Here is a 22,971-nt window from a genome sequence, read left to right on the forward strand (position 1 = left end):
AAATGAGTGCAATGGTGCAATAATTTGAACATATTTGGCATTGCCTTTCTTTAGAATTTGAATGTAAACTGACCTTTTCCAAACCTGTGGCCACTGTAGCATTTTCCAAACTTGCTAGCAAATTGAGCGTAACACTTTTACTGCATCATCTTTTAAGATTTTGAATAGCTCAGCTGGGATACTGTCACCTCCACTAGCTTTGTTGTTGCTCAGATTTCCTAAGGCCCACTTGACTTCACATTGTAGTATTTTTGGCTTGAGGTCAGTGACCACCCTATCGTAGTTATCAGGATGTTAAGCTCTTTCTTGTATAGTTCTTCTGTGTAATTTTGACACGTCTTCTTAATCTCTTCTTCCTCTGTTAGGTCCCTGCCATTTTGGTCGTTTATCAGGATCCTAAATTATATCATGCTAAAACCATTCTTTTAAAGTTCATTTTTATTATTATCTCTTTTATATATCCTCATATCTAACTAAAAAGAATATGTAGATCATACCAAAAGTGTTCATTTGGAAGCTACAGGTGTATTCAGCGTCTTCTATATTCAGTCTTTCAGATTTGCTTTATATTACGGTTTCCATATTTTAAGTTTTGAAACCTAAGAATGAGATTCTTTTGTAGTTAAGCATACCATTTTCTTTATTTAGACCAGAGGTGGGCAAATTTGGCTCTTCTATGATTTGTGGACTTCAACTCCTAGAATTCCTAAGCCAATCATGCTAGCTCAGGAATTCTGGGAGTTGAAGTCTACATGTCATAGAAGAGCCAACTTTACCTACCCCTGATTTAGACTATTCATACAATCACCTATCATAAATGCATAACTATAGTTAATGAACCATAATTATAAAGATAATATAAAACTCATTTCTCTCACACGTATTTTTTCTCTTTCTTTGTGACAAATTCTCAGAAATTGAAATAACAAAAGTATGAGACTCTAGTCCAATACTATAACATTCTTCATATGATATGAAAATATAAATCTATAGCTTGGTAAACCAAGTGTTTCTAAATACATTACAAGATACCCACCCCAATAAATAAGTCCTAAGACTTAGTGGTTCTCAACCTGGGGTTCAAGACCCCTTTGGGGATCGAACGACCATTTCACAGGGGGGTTGCCTAAGACCACGGGAAAAGACAAATTTCCCATGGTGTTTGGAACTAAAGCTTCTATTCTGGCAACTTGGAACATATTTTTACAATCCGACCAATCAGGCGTTTACAGTGGGGGTGTCCTTCTGACCTTCCTGCCAATCAGTTTAAAGCTCTGTTAGGAGAATTGGTGCTAGACCTATGGTTGGGAGTCACCACAACATTAGGAATTGTATTAAGGGGTAGCTGCATTAGAAAGGTTGAGAACCACTGAAGTGATTTGTCTCTAACAAATTTCTCAGAAGGAAATTTTCCAAAATTACAAAGCACATTCCCAATAAAACAGTGTTAAATGATCTACTGAGAGAGAGCATGTCATGCGTCTTTGCCAATTAAATCAGTGTAAGTGATATGAAATCACATGTCTCTGGCAATTTAGTTAGTGTTCCTTGTATGAAATCATGTCTCTGTTAATAAAGTCAGTGTCGTATGAAAACAAAAGGCTCCTTCTGATGAAGCTACAGTATATTTCTTAAATGCTAACTGCTTTCTTCTTTAAAGCACGTACACGCACACATATACACGCACACATGTGCTAGCCACAATGAGGCTTTTGAAAACTAGTGGTTCCCTATGCGTATTAAATTAATAGGCATAGGGAACCACTGTTTTTTTTAAAGCCTCACTGCGGCTAGCACATGTTTGTTTTCCTCTGAAACAAAATTAAGAATTAAGAATGAAATCACATCCCTGTTGCTAAACTAAAATTTACTGTATATCAGACATTTCATATAAAATCAGTTTTACTTAAATCAATGTGATAATAAATTCTAAGTATCAGTCCCAATAAAGCAGCATTCCTAGCAAACCATAAGTCTCTGAGTAAACAAGGTCTGAAATTAAAAGACTCCCTAAGGTAAAAGTGTGTGTGTAAGAGAGAGAGATTGAGACAGTGAGAAAGAGTTTGTAGGGTTTTCTATATCTAAATTACAGTTACCAGAAATTAATTAGTACAGTGATGCCTTGTCTTACAAACTTAATTGGTTCCGGGACAAGGTTCTTAAGGTGAAAAGTTTGTAAGACGAAACAATGTTTCCCATAGGAATCAATGGAAAAGCGATTAATGCATGCAAGCCCATAATTCACCCCTTTTGCCAGCTGAAGTGGCCATTTTTGCGTTGCTGGGATTCCCCTGAGGTTCCCCTCCATGGGAAACCCCACCTCCAGACTTCCATTGCCAGCGAAGCACCCATTTTTGCGCTGCTGGGATTCCCCTGCAGCATCACAAAAACACGGAAGTCCAGAGGTGGGGTTTCCCATGGAGGGGAGCCTCAGGGGAATCCCAGCAGCGCAAAAACGGGCGCTTCGCTGGCAACGGAAGTCTGGAGGCGGGGCATCCCAGTGGCGGCGGTGGGTTTATAAGGTGAAAATGGTTTGTAAGAAGAGGCAAAAAAAATCTTAAAACTCCGGGTTTGTATCTCAAAAGGTTTGCATGACGAGGCATTTGTAAGGCGAGGTATCACTATATTGGGAGGGAGGGGACATCTTTTTGTGTCTAGGTAATATCCTGTCCACTGAAACAAATAGTAACACAAAACCTGAACTTTGTTTTTGACATCTTGTTGCCGGCAGCACTTTTCTTTGGTGTGCTTACTGGCCACTCCCATTCTTCTTTTGCTTCCTAAGTAGGAGGTATCAAGCAAACAGTCTGTCCCAGGGGCTGTAACTGGAAGTGTTGCTTATGTGCTTTGTTATTTTGGTGCAGGCCTCCTGATTCTGTTTCCGTCTTGGATATTTTTCTTCTCTGGGTGGAGGCAGAGACTGGTAAAGAAAGTGTGTAATTATAATTCTCCCTCCCCTTTGTTTCAGATTTTGAAAGATGATATGAAGTATGCATAGAATTCTTTCGGCGACACAAAAGAAGAAATGTGATATATTGCCAATATTGAGAAAGAAGAATCGGCATAAAATCTCTGTATACAATACGAGCTAATATCTCCTGATTTTTGACAGTTGCTATTTTATTTTTAAAACTTTTGACAAAATGATACTGCAGCAGAATGTAAAAGGAAGATGAATATTATCAATAAGTATTTTTACAGTTTTTCAGATTACATCAACTTTATTCACTGGAGTTCCTGATATTCTTATGCTCTATTTTGACCAGATTTTAAAAAAAAACTATTTTCATAAACCAAATAGAGCATAACCACATTATTTAAGTGCAAGCTGAAGACTTGGAAGTGTGATCACGGTGCCATAATTTTTTAAAGGCTGTTGTCTGAATTGCCTTGTTTAGCTCAGATTACTTACATCTTCCTTTATATAAATCTATATTTGTTTCCTAAATAATGGCATGGGTAAAATTTTTGAGAAAACCTGGAGGAAATCTTGGAAAAGTGTATCAGCCTGGAAGTGTGATGTCCCTGGCTCCCACCAAAGGCTTGATAAATGAACCAGGACAAAACAGCTGCTTTCTTAACAGTGCCGTACAGGTAAGGAAGAGCTACACATCAATCCTAAAGAGGTCCATGAGTTGTGAAAGCATAGAAAACATGTTATACAGTATTACAGATATGTTTATCCACAGTCCTGTTACTACGGTATATGTTAAAGGTTAAAGTACTTCATACTTTTGATTGTTTTGATATCCTTTATTAGAGAAAAGTCTTTCTAGTGGCAACAGAGAATAAATGATTACCCTGGTTAGTGATAAACTCCAGTACAGTTAATTTTTTATTTGGTTGTCTGTTTAAGATGAGATAATAATCAAGCAAAAAATTATAGATTGGATCAGGGGTAGGCAAAGTTGGATCTTCTATGAATTCCTGGGCAAATCACGCTAGCTCAGGAATTCTGGGAGTTGGAGTCCACGTGTCATAGAAGAGCCAACTTTGCCTACCCCTGGACTAGACCAGTGATGGCGAACCTATGGCATGGGTGCCACAGGTGGTACGCAGAGCCATATCTGCTGGCACACGAGCCGTTAACCTAGCTCAGCTCCAGCGTGCATGTCTGTGCCAGCCACCTGATTTTTGGCTCCCACAGAGACTCTGGGAGGGTGTTTTTGGCTTCCAGAGAGCCTCTGGGGGATGGGAGAAGGTGTTTTTACCCTTCCCCAGCTCCAGGGAAGCCATTGCAGCCTGGGGAGGGCTGGGGAAGCTGTTTTTGCCCTTCCCAGGCATTAAATTATGGGTATGGGCACTTTATAATATGTGTATAGAGATAGAGTTAGAGATGGATGGATGATATAGATATAGATATATAGATATAGATATATGAATGAAGTGTATAATCATACATTGCCTTGAAAGCATTTGTATCTCACTTAGTTGGCATGGGTTTTAAGCCTGTTTCTTCTTACATGTATGTTTTCTTCTGTACTGGATTATAATATGACAGTTTGACATTTGTTCATGGAAAGAATTACCTAATTGATATCATGGATGCTTATGAGATATATTTAATTATTGGAATTATTTCTAAAATAATACACAATTAAAATTAAAACTATTTTCTTGTCTTAGATATTGAAATGGCTGCATATATGGTTATTTGATATGAATTATAATTTAGAGTTAATATAAGCTGGTACTCCATATTTGTTCCTAGCAGAAAGGTATTTTTTAAATTAAATGATATCTGATTTATTTTTTTGTCCTACCAATGATATATTCATAGTTTAAAAGGCTGCTTAACTGCTGTTTCTTCTTCCAAGCAGTACAGAATACTATATGGAATTAGAGTTTTAATTATTTTCAGGTTTATGAAGCGATCAAGTAATGCCCATTCTTTTTAAAAATCAAGTACTGAAGAATGTTGCTTCATTGTGTCATATGAATATAACAATAACTATTATAGTGTTTGTGCTCTTTATTGTTATGTTCAAAGAAATGATTTATGATTAACTAAATTATGAGTACTCTGATACATAAAATTATATATATATATAGACGCACACATAATATATACATCCATATCCTGTATGAATAAATATAACAACTCAAGAAAATTACTAGGTAAAATATTGTGTAAAATAATACATTGGTTTAAACAATAATAGACTCAGTGAAAGAAAACAAGTTGAATAAGAAACGATTGATTGTCATTTAATATCTATTCAGAATTACTGCAGGTTCCAATAAAGTTAAGAGCATCCCCTCAAAAGCAATGTAAACATACTATTTCATGTTATTGTGGTGCATTTGTAGCAAAAGATAGCAATTAATTGTAGACATTGACTTTTAGAATAAAAATAAATCTTTGGCAAAAATGGATACTAGTTTTTTCTTCTTTCTAGGTTTTATGGCAACTTGATATATTCCGTCGAAGTTTAAGAGGTATCACAGGACACGTTTGCCAAGATGATGCCTGCATATTTTGTGCTTTGAAGGTGACTTAATAATTTTCTTATTTATTTTGTGAATGAAAATTAATTTTGGCAATTATTCATGAAAATCTCTGATTCATTGACACATCTAATTAATTAAATTGTAGGGGAGAAAGCTTTAAAAGTAGGATTTGCTAATTGTTTTATTTTATTTATATTTGATTTGATTTGATTTGTATGCCGCCCCTCTCCGCAGACTCGGGGCGGCTAACATTAATTGGTTTTGATCAATATTCATGAACCCTACAGCAGGAGTGGGCATTTTTTTTTCTTTGAAAGGAATTGTTCCTTCTATTAGAAATTGTAGGTTACAATATAATAATGATAGCATTGTGAAATGTATTAAAACATCTTTATTTTTTTAATGATACCCTTTATTTCCATAAAACTGGAGGACCTAACTGAAAAATAATAATCAGTGGCAGAGGTGTAGATTGATTCCTTGTATGGGTGTTTAGAAATTAGGTTGAGAGGCACATGAATTGGTTTAAGGGACACTAATTGTGTGCTCTTTGTCTAAAACAGATGTAGCTTAGTAAAGGAAAAGAACTACCAGTGTATAAGAAAAACAAGTGTAATTGTTGGATACCAATTCTTGCTTCATTTAGTACTAGGAATATTATATTGCCTCATTTTGTTGCTGTTTGTTTATCTGCATGCTCAAGTGAGTACATCAATTGCTAAAGAGAGGGTAATTTCTTTCATGCAATGATTAACCATTGTGGGAATTGGGTTGCTATAGTATACTGAATGTTAAACTTTTAGCCTTTTATGATTTCCTCATAATTGTAGCAGAAGATTCTGGCTCAACTTTTCTGATTTTCATTGAGCTCAAAATTCTTGGTGGAAATTTTTAATACATATTTCCAATGATGATAACTGTAGTCCGTTTCACATATAATTCTCTCTTATTTGAAAGGGATAAATAGAATAGAATAGAATTTTATTGGTTACCTTTGATTGGACACATAAGGAATTTGTCTTGGTTCATATGTTCTCAGTGTACATAAAAGAAAAGATACGTTTGTCAAGAATCATAAGGTACAACACTTAATGATAATCCAGGTACAAATAAGCAATCAAATCATATTAGAAACCAGCCAATATAAATAGTTCAAGCAACAAAGATACAGTCATTTGTGCCAGGAGATGGGTAATGGGAATGATGAGAAGTTTAGTAGTACAGTGTTCCCTCGATTTCCGCGGGGGATGCGTTCCGAGACCGCCCGCGAAAGTCGAATTTCCGCGAAGTAGAGATGCGAAAGTAAATACACCATTTTTGGCTATGGACAGTATCACAAGCCTTCCCTTAACACTTTAAACCCCTAAATTACCATTTCCCATTCCCTTAACAACCATTTACTCACCATTATTACCGGTACTCACTATTGAATAAGACACTTAGTGATCCTGATATTTATAAACATAATTATTTATTAACAATAATTATTATTTTTGTTATTTATTTGCAAAAATTATTAGTTTGGCAATGACATATGATGTCATTGGGTGGGAAAAACCATGGTATAGGAAAAAAACCGCGAAGTATTTTTTAATTAATATTTTTTGAAAAACCGTGGTATAGGCTATTCGCGAAGTTCGAACCCGCGAAAATCGAGGGAACACTGTAGTGCAGTCTTAGTAAATAGTTTGACAGTCTTAAGGGAAGTATTTGTTTAGCAGAAGTGATGGCGTTTGGGGAAAAACTGTTCTTGTGTCTAGTTGTTTTGGTGTGCAGTACTCTATAGCATCGTTTTGAGGGTAGAGGTTGAGCAGTTTGTGTCCAGGATATGAGGTGTCGGTAAATATTTTCACAGCCCTCTTTTTGACTCATGCAGTATACAGGTTCTCAATGGAAGGCAGGTTAGTAACGATTGTTTTTTCTGCAGTTCAAATTATTCTCTGAAGTCTGTGTCCTTGTTGTTGGATTGTTATAGAGGTGCAGATGACAGATACAATAATTCCTCTGTAGAACTGTATCATCAGCTCCTTGGGCAGTTTGAGCTTTCTGAGTTGACGCAGAAAGAACATTCTTTTTTGTGCTTTTTTGTTGATGTTTTTGTTGTTAGGTGTCCATTTTAGATCTTGTCACGTAGCATGGTAGAATGGTAGATATGATAGAACCTAGAAATTTGAAGGTCTCTACTCCTGATACTGTGTGGTCTAATATTGTAAGCGGTGGAAGTATGGGTGGGTTTCTCCTAAAGTCTACCACCATTTCTACGGTTTTGAGTGTATTTAGTTCCAGATTGTTCTGGTTGCGCCACAAGGTTAGTTGTTCAATCTCCCATCTATATGCAGATTCATCATTGTCTTGAATGTGACCAATCACTTATGTGTCATCTGCGAACTCCAGGTGTTTAAGAGATGGATCATTAGAGATGCTGTCATTGCTATATAGAGAGAAGTGGAGAGAGCACACAGCCTTCCAGTGTGTGTGTGTGTGTTAAATGTACAGATATTTGATGTGATTCTGCTTAGCTTCACTTGCTTCCTGTTTGTTAGGAAGCTTTTGATCCACTTACAAGTGTGTTCAGGTACCGCTAGCTGATTCAGCTTAGAACAGTGTCTGGAATGATGGTATTGAAATCTACACAGTCTACAAAGAGGACCCTTGCATAGGCCTTTGGAGATTCAAGATGTAGGATGTAGTGCAGAGCCAAATAGAAATAGAAATACAGTATAGCAATAGGACATAGTGCTTTTCAGCAGTCTCTAAGCAATTTACAAAATCGGCATATTGCCCCCAACAATCTGGGTCCTTATTTTACCAACTTCGAAAAGATGGATGGCTAAGTCAACCTTGATCAAACTCCTGGCAATGGGCAAAATTATTCTGCAATACTGCATTCTAACCACATTGCTACCATGGCTTATCATTATGTATTCCATACAGATTGTTCTAAGATTCCAGATTCTTGGCTTATTAATGAGATTTGATAGCAGAGGAAACAGCAGGATTCCAAGTCAAACATATTGTAAACAGACAAGATTATCGATTTTGGGTTTTTTTTAGCCTATCAACTTGTAGGAGGCACAAAGCAGAAGTGAATCGTGTATCATGAGTAAATGGTATTATGTATTGGATACCTGTTTTGTGTTCAAAATGGCCATTGTTACAGAACAGTTTTCTATATCAGATAGGGAACAAATTGCCTTTTAGTTTCTGAAAGTCAACTTCCAGAAGTCATAGCCAGTTCAGTTGCATCTGGAGACTCGCAAGTTCTCAATATCACCAAATGCTAGACTTTCTGTTTTGATGTATTCAAGTATTCTGTACTACTGTATTCCCAATAATTTAATAGCTAAACTTATAAATATTGCTATTGATTTCCAGAAAATATTTTCCCAATTCCAACACAGTCGAGAAAAGGCTCTCCCTTCAAATAACATGAGGCATGCCTTGGCTGAAAGTTTTAAAGATGAACAGCGATTTCAGCTTGGTTTTATGGATGATGCCGCAGAATGTTTTGTAAGTATAGTATCATGATATTATTGTATTTTAACATTTACTTTAGATGTTGTTCTTATTCTTGGAATGACTGTAGAAAAGCCATATTTGATATCTCAAAAGATGAATCGGTTTAGGACTCTGAAAAAGGATTATAGCAACAATGATAATCTTTTTTTTAAGTTTGATAATAAAGGTTATTTGTAATATTAAAAAAAATTGTTTGAGTTATTGTATGTACCTACCATATTTTTCAGAGTATTAGATGCACTCCCGCCCCCACACTCTAAAAGAGGGTGAAATTTGGGTGTATCTTATATACCAAATGTATACCTGTCGAAAATGGGGCATGCAGAGGCAGCAATTGGCTATGGCATTCCTTGCAGCCTGAAACAGCTTATAATTGGGAGATTGATCCACTTAGCTGCTTGTGCCAATCAGACTGTGCTGAAGCTAAAATGGACTGTTTGCTATTTGCTGCAAGGAGGGAAATTGCTGGGAGGCATAGACAGATTTTTTTTCCCCCTTGTGCTAATCAGACTGTAATAAAGCTGAAATGGGCTGTTTGCTGAAAGGAGGCAAATGTCTGGGAAGTAGAAGCAGTTTTTTTCCCCCTTTTGTGCTAATCAGGCTGTGCTGCAACTGAAAGTAAAACAGAAATGGGCTGCTTTCTGTTTGCTGCAAGGGGGCAAACTGCTCAGAGGCAGAGGCAGATTATTATTTTTTTGTTATCCTCCCCCAAAAAGGTAGGTGCATTTTACAGTCAGAAGTGTCTTATATTCAGAAAAATACAGTAGGACAGCTCCACCCACCACCACCACCACCCTAGCTTAATTTTTACAGGTGCACCCTGGAGTCTTAATTAAGGCTTATTTTGAGGATAGAGCTTATATTGGGTGCATGTATAAAAATCAAGCTAGGAATTACTTTCTGAGTAGGCCATATTTTGGGGGAAACATGGTGGAAATATAGAGCAAAAGGGCCTATTTATTTCAGAATGAAACAAATTGTTCTTGTGAGGTAAAATTGACTATATTGAAACATATACAAGCCATTTTGAAGCTTTAATTGGTATTAGCTGAAAGAGCAGGCTGGGGATAGATAATGTTTACATATGAAGCTTCTTATAGTCAACGTCCACTTGATTGCATAATTAATATCCAACATTTTCTTGTTTAGGAAAATATCCTTGAGAGAATTCACTATCACATAGTACCAAGCAACGGAACAGATATGTGCACTTCCAAATCCTGCATAACACATCAAAAGTTTGCTATGACATTATATGAACAGGTAAGATATTTATTCATATTTATTTTACTACTTTAACATTTTAAAATCTCTAAAAAAAATTAAAAACCTTTATTTTATTTACAGTGTGTATGTTGTACTTGTGGGGCATCTTCAGACCCTTTGCCTTTTACAGAATTTGTACGCTACATTTCAACAACAGCATTATGGTAAGGAAATGTATTTTAGTTGTGCTTTGTCTTTTTTGTTCCATTGTTCTCATAATAATTTTAGTGTGAATAGTGAGACACAGCTTAGAACAAAATACTGGCTTTGATGAATGATCTAATTACCTCTTTATCATGTTAAAGCTGAAGAACATTCACATCTGAAAGTGTAATCAGTTCCCAGAAGAGGGATATATTTATGTTCTAAAAATTTCATTGTATTTGCTGTTAAATGAGAATGAAATACAGGGAGTAGACAAAAAGATGGAAACACCTTGCATCTCTTCCGTGGAATCCAGATTTGTCTAGCTCCCTTCGAACAGTTTTTGTGGAAACTGGGTTCTGTATGTGTCTATTGAGCTCTGCAGTGATTTTAGGAGCTGTGGTCTTGCAATCCACTCTTAACAATTCGCTTTAGAGTCTGACAGTCTCTCTCAGACAACTTCGACTTTCGACCAGACCTGTGCTTGGCTGAGGATGTTTTCCCTTCTCTTTCAAAGCAGTCATTACTTTTGAGACATTACCTCTTGAAACGCCAAGCATTCGGGCACTTTCTGTTACACTAGCATCTGCCATTCGAGCACCAATAATTTGGCCTCTTTGAAAGTCTGAGAGGTCTGCCATTTCTAGAAGGTTATAACCAATTTCCTTAAATTTCTGTAAAAAAAAAAAGGTAGTTTAAAATATATATATCAAATAACAGAATTTTTAAAAAAACATTAAAATGTCAAGTTTTGATTGATTTCAACATTATGATGCCAACATTATGATATCAACATTATGAGGCCAAAAAGTCAAGTGTTTCCATTTTTATGTCCACCCCCGTACCTACTCTGAGTAGTCTTGGGTGATAGTCTATTGATAAAAACACTAATAAACACAATTAACATGTATTACATGCTCAGCTTCTGGTGAATTTATGGACAAGTCTCCATAATTTTATTCACAACTGGCTAGCAATTGTTTTTTGGATGTTTTAACAACTGTGTGGCATTACAGCATTAGGAAATTCTGGTAGTCCCTCATTGAAGTAGTATTGTAGTCCCTGGTTGATTCTGCTTAGTTTTTTATTTAGCATTTATTGATCACACTTAAATAGCCACCAATCTTACAAAACGAATTCTGGGTGGTGCACAAGAATCAGATAAAAATCACAGATATAAAGGTTTTTAAGGTTCAGAAGTCGTGACTGTTAGCGACTTCTGACCTGATCAAATATTTCTTAAGGTTATTAGATCAGCCTTTATTTTCCTTCTTTGGGAACTAAAATAACAGCTTGAACTAATAGGAAGTTGCTTCCTCCCAGATGGTGGAAATGAGAATTTAACTAAAGTATTTCACAAGGCTCAGCAGAGGAAATTTCTCCTTGGAATAAATTATCCTATTCTCCTACATGGAACGATTTCCCATCAGTCCAAGCTGTAATCCTGCTTCCAAGTAGAATGGACATTTATAGGTAAGCTAGATATATCCATTTAACAAGTATAATCTTGTTATTGTGATGGAATGGAATAACAAATATAATTTTTAGACATCACTACATTTGCCAAATTTTAAGTCCATAAATAATGCTTTCTGCAAATGAAATGTCTAGGGATTGTTGAAATTATAGCAAAACATAATATTATATTATAGCAAAACATAATATTTTATCAATATAGCCCAATATTTTTTATTGAAATGGATAATTTTTTGGCAGTATATTTGTGTCATACGATCAGAAATGGTCAAACTATATTTTTTTCCAGTAGCATTTTTAAAGAAATTTCAGTCATAAAAGCAATAGCAAACTTTGTTGTTTTGACCAGAGCTCAGTTTGTAGGCTATTAAGGCACCCTGTCTGGTTTTAAAGTCCAAGCATTTGATTTTTTTCCATCCTTGAAAATATTTACATTCATATTTACATAATGCCTTTTCTTTTGTAATATTTGTAATATCCTGTAAGATTTATATAGCCCTAAATAGATCTAAATCCTTAAAAGAAATATTCCCCCCTAATCTTGCTCACCACCTTTAATGTAAACAATAAAATGTCTTCCTTCAACAGTGGTGGGTTGCTCCTGGTTAGGCCCGATTCTATGAATCAGTCGTGGTGGCGGGAGGCTCTGGCCACGCACACGGGATGCTTCTGTGCATTCGCTGAAGCATCGCACATATGCACATGAGCAAAATGGTAGCAATGGGATTTAGAATCTACTACTGACCTTCAACCATGGAAATTCACTTGGGAAATGCCAGTAAAGATCTCATCTCAATCTATCACACAGGGTTGTTATATCGAAGAATGGGATGAATTAGTGCTATTGTGCTATCTTGTACTCCTTAGTGAAAATCAGAATATAAATTTTACAAACACAAGAACATTCTGTTAATTGCAATAGTAAAATGGACTAAATCAAATTATTTCATTTACAGCAATGAAATTGATAGAATGGTGGAAAGGCATGAAAGACTCAAGCCAGAAATGTTTGCTCAATTGCTTCAGGCTGCAAATACTACAGATGACTTCAGAAATTGTCCTGTATGTTTACCAAATAAATTGGGCTCTTCTATTTTAGGGGGGGGGGGGGGGGTGTTTCCCCTGATAATGTTAAATCCAAATTTTTAACATTAAGTAAACAGTTTGTTTTTAAAACTTGTCTTGGCAGCTCAATGTAGCCTTCAAATACTTAAATATTAAATGAGAATATATTGTCATACAAAATTAAAACAAGATCCAAGAAAAAGTAACTCCTTAAACAATTACAGTATTTGGTTTTGGCTCTCAGATAAAATAATAGCTATTTGAAAAAGGTTAGTTGTTTTTAAAATACTAAAATATATCAAAATGTATTGCACAGAAAGAATTTACATTATCAAATATAAAAATTATTATTTTGAAGAATTTAAAATAACTGGTGATGTGCATATTTTTAGTAAAATAATATAGTTTATTGATATACAGAACAATTAATTGCAGTTAAATAATTAAGTTTTAGAAAACATACCTCAATAGTTATTAAATTAGATTGTCTTAACAATTAGTTTTCCAAATAGTTTTTGTTGTAAGCAATTTTTCCATTATGCCTCTGTAGGGGTTGCAGAAATGTCTGGCATTATGCAACAGCAGTGGTCAAAAAATCAAATTACAGTAATTTTAATCTTTAAAGAAACCTATTTAAAGAAAAGTGGTAGGAAACTCAGAATTGCTACATATTTCTAACATATTTAAGTAATATTACTGATCATTTAAGGTTAGCTATAATTATGGAACTTGGAATGCGAATAAATTGGAGATGTTGTCTATTATAAAACATAATCTTCTAAGTGAAATTTATGTGCTTTATATAAAGCTCTTGCCATTCAAAGGCATCTAGATAATACTGTTTGTCCCCTCTTCTTCTTTTTATAGAGCAACTGTGGCCAAAAAATTAAAATCCGCCGTGTTCTAATGAATTCTCCAGAAATAGTTACTATTGGATTAGTTTGGGATTCTGAACATTCTGACCTAACAGAAGATGTCATCCGAAATCTGGCAACCCAACTTTATCTTCCAGGGGTATGTCTTGTTTAATACTACAGTCCTATACTCAGAAGAAACTCAGTCAAATGATATTGGAATTTCTCCCTGAAAAGCATAAACACGCTAAAAGGCTTTAAAAAAAAACTTTATAACTTAATTGCACATAAAATATCCTTTTGCATCATTTGCCACTATTTTTAATAGGACTAGATGTTTTAAAAAAAAATTAAGATATGTTTCACCTAGTCTTAAAACAAGTCAAAATATTACTTTTAAACTATGCGATTCAGCTAATAAAATTTCCCAGGTGTCCTAGAAGAAAATAATACAAATGTATAACTGAATATGCAAGAGTGTGCATGTCTATTTATTATAGAATGTATAAAGTAATTCAATTTTAAAACAGCAGAAACATACATTTAAAAGATAACTTAAAATTTAGTAAAATAGTTAACATAATGAAAAGGTCTGAAAAGTCAATGTACTTTTTTAATTTCTAGAAACTATTCATTGATCTACTTAGGCCATTGCTTAGGCCAGTGTTTCCCAACCTTGGCAACTTGAAGATATCTGGACTTCAACTCCCAGAATTCCCCAGCCAGCATTTGCTGGCTGGGGAATTCTGGGAGCTGAACTCCAGATATCTTCAAGTTGCCAAGGTTGGGAAACACTGGTTTAGGCCATTGCTCTAAGTGATTATAGCTCACTCAAGTAGAACATAAAACCTCTAATGAGAGAATCAGTTGTATAATGATTTATTCTGAAAAAGCCATCTAAGATTACAGTACAAAGAATTCAAATGCTTCATCTTACAGTATATGGTTTGCTAAATAAATTGGCTGAACTCTTTCAATCTGACGCTGTGAAATTGTGATTTATCCTCAGCTCTATTTCTTACTTTCTCATCTATCATTTTTACAGTTGTTTTATAGGGTTACAGATGAACATGCCAAAAACAGTGAGCTGCTTCTCGTGGGGATGATATGCTATGCAAGCAGACACTATTGTGCCTTCGCCTTTCATACTAAGAGTTGTAAATGGGTGTTATTTGATGATGCTAATGTTAAAGAGGTAAGTTAGTTATGGTATTGCATTTTAAATAGGCATCCAGATAGCTGCTGAAGATAGTTAAATATATTTTATATAATGCTCTGACTTCCTTAATTTTGATATCAAGACATAAAGTAATGTCTTGATATCAAAGTTAAGGCAGTCAGAATCTATTTTCTAATGTGCCTGACTAAGATGAAAGGTTTGTAGGGGGCGGGGGTGTGAAAGTTTGTTCCCTGAGCTTGTGGGTTGGTTTCCATACATTTTGTTATCAGGCTATGTAACATCTTCAGCGGTATTTAGGGAATGTCAGTACCAGTGTTCTTCTGTTTATTAGGGCTTCAGGTGTGGGTGTGTCAAGTGAGCAGTTTGGGATGGGTCAGCTAAGAGTCATCAGTGGATCTTGTAATGAGATATCAGGTCAAAGTCATTGGGGGATAAACTATTGGGGGTTTGGGTTGTTTGGATTGGTTGGAGATGATGCTGTGTCTGTGCAGTTGATTTGGGTTCTGAAACTAAATGACAAGCTCGGAGAACGAACCTTCACTCTCATTCTATACCCGAGCTAAATGTTTGGTTTTGTTGCTTCAGTAACTTGCATTACACTAAAGGGCTGCAGAATTATTTTTCACATGTCTAAACTAAAGATGTTTTGATTTCTTTGATAAACCAGATTATTTTTAATTGGATTGCCACTTTTTCTTAAATGATTAAATGATTTCTTCCCTTTTAGGTTGGAACAAAATGGAAAGATGTGGTATCCAAATGTATCCGGTGTCACTTTCAGCCATTGCTGCTATTTTATGCAAACCCAGATGGTACACCAGTATCAACAGAAGATGCACTTCAGCATGTACTTCATTGGTCACATTATAAAGCTTCTCCAGGAAATGGAGAAGAATTTGGTAATAGTAATTCGAATATTTACAACTTCATATTAATGAGATAGGCTGATGCTTAATATGGTATGGCTAAACTTAAAGTTGGCCTGCAAACAGTATTTGTAATTCACCTTTCTTCCCACTTATTATACATGAAAGTCTTTTCTAGTTTTATTCTCAGACTGACTGGCAAGTTGGAGTAGATATAGTAACTCTCCCAAAATTTTCCAGTAGACCACATGTTTATTTTATTTTTATTTTATTTAGCCAGTTTATATACCGACCTATCTCACAAACATGACTTTTGCTAGCATATAGCCTCCTGCACCTAAAAAAAAAGACCCCTGAAAATAAGACCAGGTGCTTATTTCAGGGGTCAAAAGAAAATAAGATCCTGTCTAGTTTTGGGGGGGAAACATGGTAATTACTGTTGCCATGGAATCCTCAAGACTATTTTTAAAAAATTCTGAAAAGCTAATAAGGTTAGGTTATTGATGAAATGAACTTTTGGTGTCCTTAACGTTAATGTATTAATGTACAATTTCTTGTTGTCAGTGCTAAGAACAGGAAAGTTGTGAGATCTTTAGAATGGAATAGAACAGGCCCCCCCCAAACCTTTTACACAGGGGGCCAGTTCACTGTCCCTCGGACTGTTGGAGGGCCGGACTATTAAAAAAAACCTATGAACAAATCCCTATGCACACTGCACATACCTTATTTTAAAGTAAAAAAACAAAACGGGAATGTACTATTTAGAGGGGGGGAAAGAAGTCTGAAATTCATATATGTTTATGTTTTGTTTTTAATTTTCTTTTGTTAACATCTGATTGGCTATACAAGGTTTTCTTGGCTTATAGAAAAATGTATAAAGAAAGAAGGAAGCACTTTGGCATAATGGTTAATAAGTGTTGTACTTTTTTGAGGAGGGAGTTTAATTGAAAGAAAATGAATGTAGCTGGATGAGAAAATTAGAAAAAAAAATTGCAACTTTTTTGATGATTGATATTAGTTACTAACAAAATACTGCATTTTATTCATGGAAAATTAGATGTGCTCCTGTCACTCACCCGCGGGCCGGATAAATGGCCTTGGTGGGCCGCATGTGGCCCGCGGGCCATAGTTTGGGGACCGCTGGAATAGAATAATAGAGTTGGAAGGGACCTTGGAAGTCTTAGTCCTACCCCCTGCTTATGCAGGAAACCCTAAACTACTTAAGACTTTTTTTTACTTATTAATAGAGTTGAAAGGGACCGTTAGGTCATCGAGTCCAACCCCCTGCCTGAGCAGGAAACCCTACAGCACCCCAGCCAAATGGAAGTCCAATCTCCTCTTGAAGGTGTCCAGAGTTGGGGAGTTCACCACCTCCCCTGGCAGGCAGTTCCATTGGTTGATCGCTCTGACCGTCAAGAAGTTCTTCCTTATTTCCAGGTTGAATCTCTCCTTGGCCAGCTTCCAACCATTGTTCCTCGTCCGGCCCTCTGGTGCCCTGGGGAATAAAGAGACCCCCTCCTCACCGTGGCAACCCCTCAAGTATCTGTAAACTGCTATCATGTCCCCTCTAGACCTTCTTTTTTCTAGGCTGTCCATGCCCAGTTCTCTCAATCTCTCTTCGTAAGTCTTGGTTTTGAGTCCCCTAATCATTTTGGTTGCTCTTTTTTGCACCTTCTCCAGAGTTTCGATATCTTTTTTGTAGTGAGGTGACCAAAATTGGATGCAGTACTCCAGGTGGGGTCTGACCAGGGCACAGTAGAGTGGTATTAGTACTTCCCTGGTCTTGGAGCGTATTCCTCTGTTGATGCAGCTTAGGATTGAGTTGGCTTTTTTGGCTGCTGCTGCACATTGCTGACTCATGTTTAGTTGATTGTCCACCAAGACTCCAAGATCTCTTTCGCAGTCACAGTGAACCCTCGATCATCGCGAGGGTTCCGTTCCAGGACCCCAAGCGATGATCGATTTTTCGCGAAGTAGCGGTGCGGAAGTAAAAACACCATCTGCGCATGTGCAGATGGTGTTTTTACTTCCACCGCCGCAGCGCGTTGCTGGGGAGCGCGCGCGCGTTGCTGGGGCCGCTCCCCAGCTGGGGAGCGGATCTGGGGTTTCCCCAAGCGCGCGCGAGTTGCTGGGGCCGCTTCCCAGCTGGGGAGCGGATCTGGGGTTTCCCCAAGCGCGCGCGCGTTGCCGGCTCCGCTTCCCAGCTGGGAAGTGAAGCTAGGCTGCCCCAAGCTCGCGCGCGTTGCTGGGGCTGCTCCCCAGCTGGGGAGCGGATCTGGGGTTTCCCCAAGCGCGCGCGCGTTGGCGGCTCCGCTTCCCAGCTGGGAAGCGAAGCTAGGCTGCCCCAAGCGCGCGCGCGTTGCTGGGGCTGCTCCCCAGCTGGGGAGCGGATCTGGGGTTTCCCCAAGCGCGCGCGCGTTGCCGGCTCCACTTCCCAGCTGGGAAGCGAAGCTAGGCTGCCCCAAGCTCGCGCGCGCCGCCCGCCCGCCCACGCTGTTGCCGGCTCCGCTTCCCAGCTGGGAAGCGGAGCTAGGCTGCCCCAAGCTCGCGCGCGCCGCCCGCCCGCCCACGCTATTGCCGGCTCCGCTTCCCAGCTGGGAAGCGGAGCTAGGCTGCCCCAAGCTCACGCGCGCCGCCCGCCCGCCCACGCTGTTGCCGGCTCCGCTTCCCAGCTGGGAAGCGGAGCTAGGCTGCCCCAAGCTCGCGCGCGCCGCCCGCCCGCCCACGCTGTTGCCGGCTCCGCTTCCCAGCTGGGAAGCGGAGCTAGGCTGCCCCAAGCTCGTGCTCCAGCCCTCCGCCGCTGGGGTCTTACCGGGGCAAGAGGGGGAAGACCCAGGGAAGCCTCTGGCCGGCGGGGAAACTCCACCATCTACGCATGCGTGGAAGGGCACGCATGCGCAGATGGTGGAGTTTACTTCCGGGTTGAAAACTAGCGAAATAGCCCTTTCGCGATCCTTGAGGACGCGAAACTCGAGGGTTCACTCTACTGCTGAGTGGGGTATCTCCCAGGCTGTATGTATGTCTAGGGTTCTTTTTGCCGAGGTGGAGGACTCTGCATTTGTCGGTGTTGAACCTCATTTTGTTGGTATGGGCCCAGCATATTCTTAAAAACTTCCAGTGTTGGAGCATTGACAACTTCTGGAGGCAAGCTTTAGTTTTAGGAAATTAATAAATTGAGTCTGAGGCATATTTAATTTCTCACATTGGATGGAGTACATGCAAAATAGATTTTTTAATCCAAAATTCAGATACTAGAGTTCTATCAGAGAATACATGTAGCTCATTGTTGAACTGTGGAGTCCTTGCTATTCTCAGAGCTTGCTGGTTCTCTTGCTTCCTTTTGTTTTATTGCTGTTTTTGTTCAATAACAGTGTTTTTAAAACCTGGATTTTTTAAAAGTCTGAAATAGATTTTTTCTCTGAATTCTTTTATTAGTAAAAGGAAAAGTTTGATCATTCTTCAAATATTTCCTATTAAATTTAAACTATGTAGTGTGCCTATTTCAGGCAATTATTTTTGATTTGTTAGGCAGGTTGTTCATTGAAAAACCAATTTGAGAGATAAAATGAGTAAACTTTTTCTTCTTAACAATAAAGTTTAACATTTCTTTTTTTGTAGGGTTTGAGAAATATACTTTACTTAAACCAGATTGTGTAAAGGAGAATGGATTTGAAGAAATTTCCAGCCAGAAGAGTAAAAAAGTTCAGCTAGAAAACTCTGCTTTTACTAGGAGCTATACTCAATCTACTAATGTCAGAGGGTCAAGTATGTCATCATACACGTTTTTTAAAATTACGGGGATGAATTATATTAAGGTTTATTGTAAGATTAATCATACATAATTTTTGTTTGGCTTTTTAAAATGTTGCCTACTACAAGTAATTGAAGCTACTATAAGCTAATTATATAAAACGTCTAGCAAACTACCATGTTACAGTGGTGCTCAAATGTTGTGAATCAGATCCTTTTGAGATTTCAATAGTTCTACTTAAATATGATCTAAAATATAATGTGTTCTCCACATAGATCCTCAAACTAGAGAAAGAGAATCAAATGAATCAAAAACAATATTTGAAATTACAGGTAGTCCTCATTTAGTGACCATTCAACGTTACAATTTCATTGGAAAAAAATCTTAGATCCGGTTCTCACATTTATGACCATTGCTACATCCCATAGTCATATGATCAAAATTTGGACATTTGGCAATCAGCATATATCTGCACTTATTGCAACATCTTGAAGTCAAGTGATCACCATTTGTAACTTTCCCATCTGGCTTCCGACAAGCAAAGTCATTGGGAGAATCTGGATTCGTTTAATGATTGAATGATTCATTTAACAACTGTGGTAATTAACAACCAGGACAAAAAAGATCCAAAAATTGGCCATGACTCACTTAACAACCATCTTGCATAGCAGTAGAAATTCTGGTCCTAATGACCAACTAATGGTCATAAGTTGAGAACTACATATAATTTCAAATAGTGTGATTATTCCAAATCTGATTGAGTAGGGAGGGTAGTATATTTAAAAACTTAAAGTGTTTTTAGAATTATTGGGTTCTTAACAACAGAATCTAGAATATAATTTATATATGCTTGTGAGAGTAGTCTTCTTGTTGCTTTCCTCACTCCTGGTCTGATTAAGCTTTGGAAAAGGGAAGATATGAGAATGAACCTATATAAGCTGCATCTTAATTTTCAGTACCTTTTCAGTACATCATTTTCAATACCTTCTTCAGAAAAAAAAGAAACCTCAAAGAGCCAACATTTTTCCAATACTACTAAAGAAAAATTAGTGAATTCCCCCCAAATATAGGATATTAACCCACTGCTTTTTTTAAAAAAAAGATTATAATCTGCTAAGCATTATATTTTGCAGGAAGTAAATATTACATACAGTAAATATCTTTATATTCGCTGTTATTTTCTTGGGTTGATCTATTCAAAAACTTGGATTAGATTGTCTTGTATGTCCCATTACCTTAAACATGTATGTACAGCATAATTTATTTATTGCTGCAGGTAAATTGGGACATAATGATCATAGAGAAAAAACAAAAGATCTTTCCAGAGAATGTGCTCAAAAGGCAGCTGAGATGAAAAATTACCCGTCATCATTAAGAAAAAATCCTGACCGAGGATCAAGGAGAGAATCTGGAAAACAAAAAGGTAACAGAATTTTCCTATGGCTAATTTCTCCCATATACATTTAAACCTATCTAACTTTGCCATGAAATTCTAAGGAACTGAATATATATTTTATATAAAGAAGAAAATTTAAATATGAATACAATAAATAATCTGTTTTGGTATTTTGTTTAAGATCTATCAGGAGAAATACACACTAATCTTAAGCCAGGATCACCACCTTCTGGAACTGGAATTAAGCATCATTCCAATGAACGTCTGTATGGTAGTCAAGGGAGAGGACCTTATCGGCATGAAAAGGTGCACAATCAAATTAGACCCACTGTACAGACATTCAGCTCAAATAAAACAGAAGATGGAGAGAAGGGGAACCGTATGAAAACTGACAACGTAGCTGGTTATGAAACAGATAGTAGCCAAGATTCCAAAGACAAAGGAAGCATCAGTAGCAGCAGAAGTCGAAGCAGAGGCTGGAAACCCATGCGAGAAACACTAAATGTTGACAGCATCTTTATTGATTCAGAGAAAAGAGAGCATAGCTCAAAATCCAAGCTAAATGTAAGCAATAAACCAAAACATGAAAGGGAGCAGAGCTCAGTCAACTGCCCCAAAGAAATTCAGAGTCAGAAGGGTCTGATGACTATCTATGAAGATGAAGCAAAACAAGGAGGAAGCCAGAATTCATTGGATTTGGAAAAGAAAGGAAATAGAGAAAAAACAACAGGATTTATAGAGAGAAAGGTTCATCCTGACAATTGGCAGGTACAAAGGACTGAATCTGGCTATGAAAGCAGTGATCATATCAGCAATGCATCTGCTAATTTGGATTCACCAGTTAATGAAGGAAACAGCCCAGTTGAACCCAACAGTCTGAAAGAAAACTTTTTCTACAGGTAATATAATATTAAAATATGTAATTGTGATTATACAAAATATAATCTCAAATTTTAACTTTCAAAATGAAATAGACATTTTTAAAAATCATAACAGACTTCATGTAGTTCTGCTGGTAATTAAAAGAAAAGAAATACAAAACCAGTTGTCTAATAAGTAGAATTGCTTGCATTGGTTTTCTATTTATATTTGATTATAAATTATTAAATAGAAAATATTTGCTAATTAAGTCATCAAATCTTTACTATGGACATTATCTATGTAGATTTCCTATATTTCAGGGAGGGAAAACATTTAAACACATTAAGATCCAGATGTACTTATATTCAAATGGCAATATTTGAGTCATTCAAATAGAATATGGAGTCTTGTAAAAGTAATAAAATTATAATCATGTAAAATATTGTTGCTTCCCTTTTTTCCATTTAACTTTTCTTTAGTTTGGTATGTTCTCCTGATGTTTGCCAGTTATAACACAGAGTGGGAGGGGTGAGAGAAAAGAGGAACACGGTTTGACTTTTTTACATAAAATATATTTCTTTGTTGAATTTCTTGATTCCTCTGAAGAAACATGTAGCTGTTTTTTTTAAAAAAGTTTCAATAGAATGTTTCAGGGTTGATGAATTCTGTTATACTATTTGTACAAGCAGTTGATAATTAGTGTATCCTTTTTCATAGCGACCAAAATCTTTCCAGATATTCTGGAAATGTCTTGCAAACTTTCTCCCAGCCAAACAAAAACTCTTTGGAAGGTAAGGTTAATATATGTGTTACATCAGCTTATTGAACTGTTAATTGATTTTTGATTGTAGAAATGTATTATTTAAATTTTAGAGTTATTATAACTCTACAAAGTTTTTCTTTATTCTCTATGCAAAATGTTCCTAATTCTTGAAAAAAATCTAGTACCCAATTTGTGAAAACTTATGTTCAAATAATAAAAAATTTTTTTTTTAAAAAATATATAAATGAAATTTATTCTCAACTTCCAAAATATTAATGTTTCATTAATAGTGGCAATAAAAGTGCAGTCCGAACATCAGACATATTAATATGTCTAGAACATAGAGTCAAAATTCCTTTTGAGCTGTGTCTGATTTTAA

The 22,971-nt window shown here is 36.8% G+C and overlaps 1 protein-coding gene across 2 annotated transcripts in view; it reads left to right on the top strand.

Moving 5' to 3' along the window:
• USP53 (ubiquitin specific peptidase 53) overlaps positions 1–22,971 on the top strand; it is a 51,019-nt gene that overhangs the window by 10,433 nt on the left and 17,615 nt on the right. The window contains exons 2-14 of one of the 2 annotated variants that reach the window (XM_070757667.1): positions 2,969–3,594; positions 5,400–5,492; positions 8,827–8,961; positions 10,120–10,233; positions 10,318–10,400; positions 12,813–12,918; positions 13,789–13,935; positions 14,821–14,970; positions 15,683–15,854; positions 19,440–19,586; positions 20,849–20,995; positions 21,150–21,867; positions 22,547–22,620. In XM_070757667.1, the coding sequence (XP_070613768.1) occupies positions 3,451–3,594; positions 5,400–5,492; positions 8,827–8,961; positions 10,120–10,233; positions 10,318–10,400; positions 12,813–12,918; positions 13,789–13,935; positions 14,821–14,970; positions 15,683–15,854; positions 19,440–19,586; positions 20,849–20,995; positions 21,150–21,867; positions 22,547–22,620 (2,230 nt within the window). In that variant the 5' untranslated portion in view covers positions 2,969–3,450. Of the gene's footprint in view, positions 1–2,968; positions 3,595–5,399; positions 5,493–8,826; positions 8,962–10,119; positions 10,234–10,317; positions 10,401–11,708; positions 11,854–12,812; positions 12,919–13,788; positions 13,936–14,820; positions 14,971–15,682; positions 15,855–19,439; positions 19,587–20,848; positions 20,996–21,149; positions 21,868–22,546; positions 22,621–22,971 lie in introns of those variants that run through there. The other variant, XM_070757668.1, reaches the window with a different exon arrangement.

The sequence above is a fragment of the Erythrolamprus reginae genome, chromosome 7 (genome assembly GCF_031021105.1).
Source record: "Erythrolamprus reginae isolate rEryReg1 chromosome 7, rEryReg1.hap1, whole genome shotgun sequence".
NCBI classification, from domain to species: Eukaryota; Metazoa; Chordata; class Lepidosauria; order Squamata; family Dipsadidae; genus Erythrolamprus; species Erythrolamprus reginae.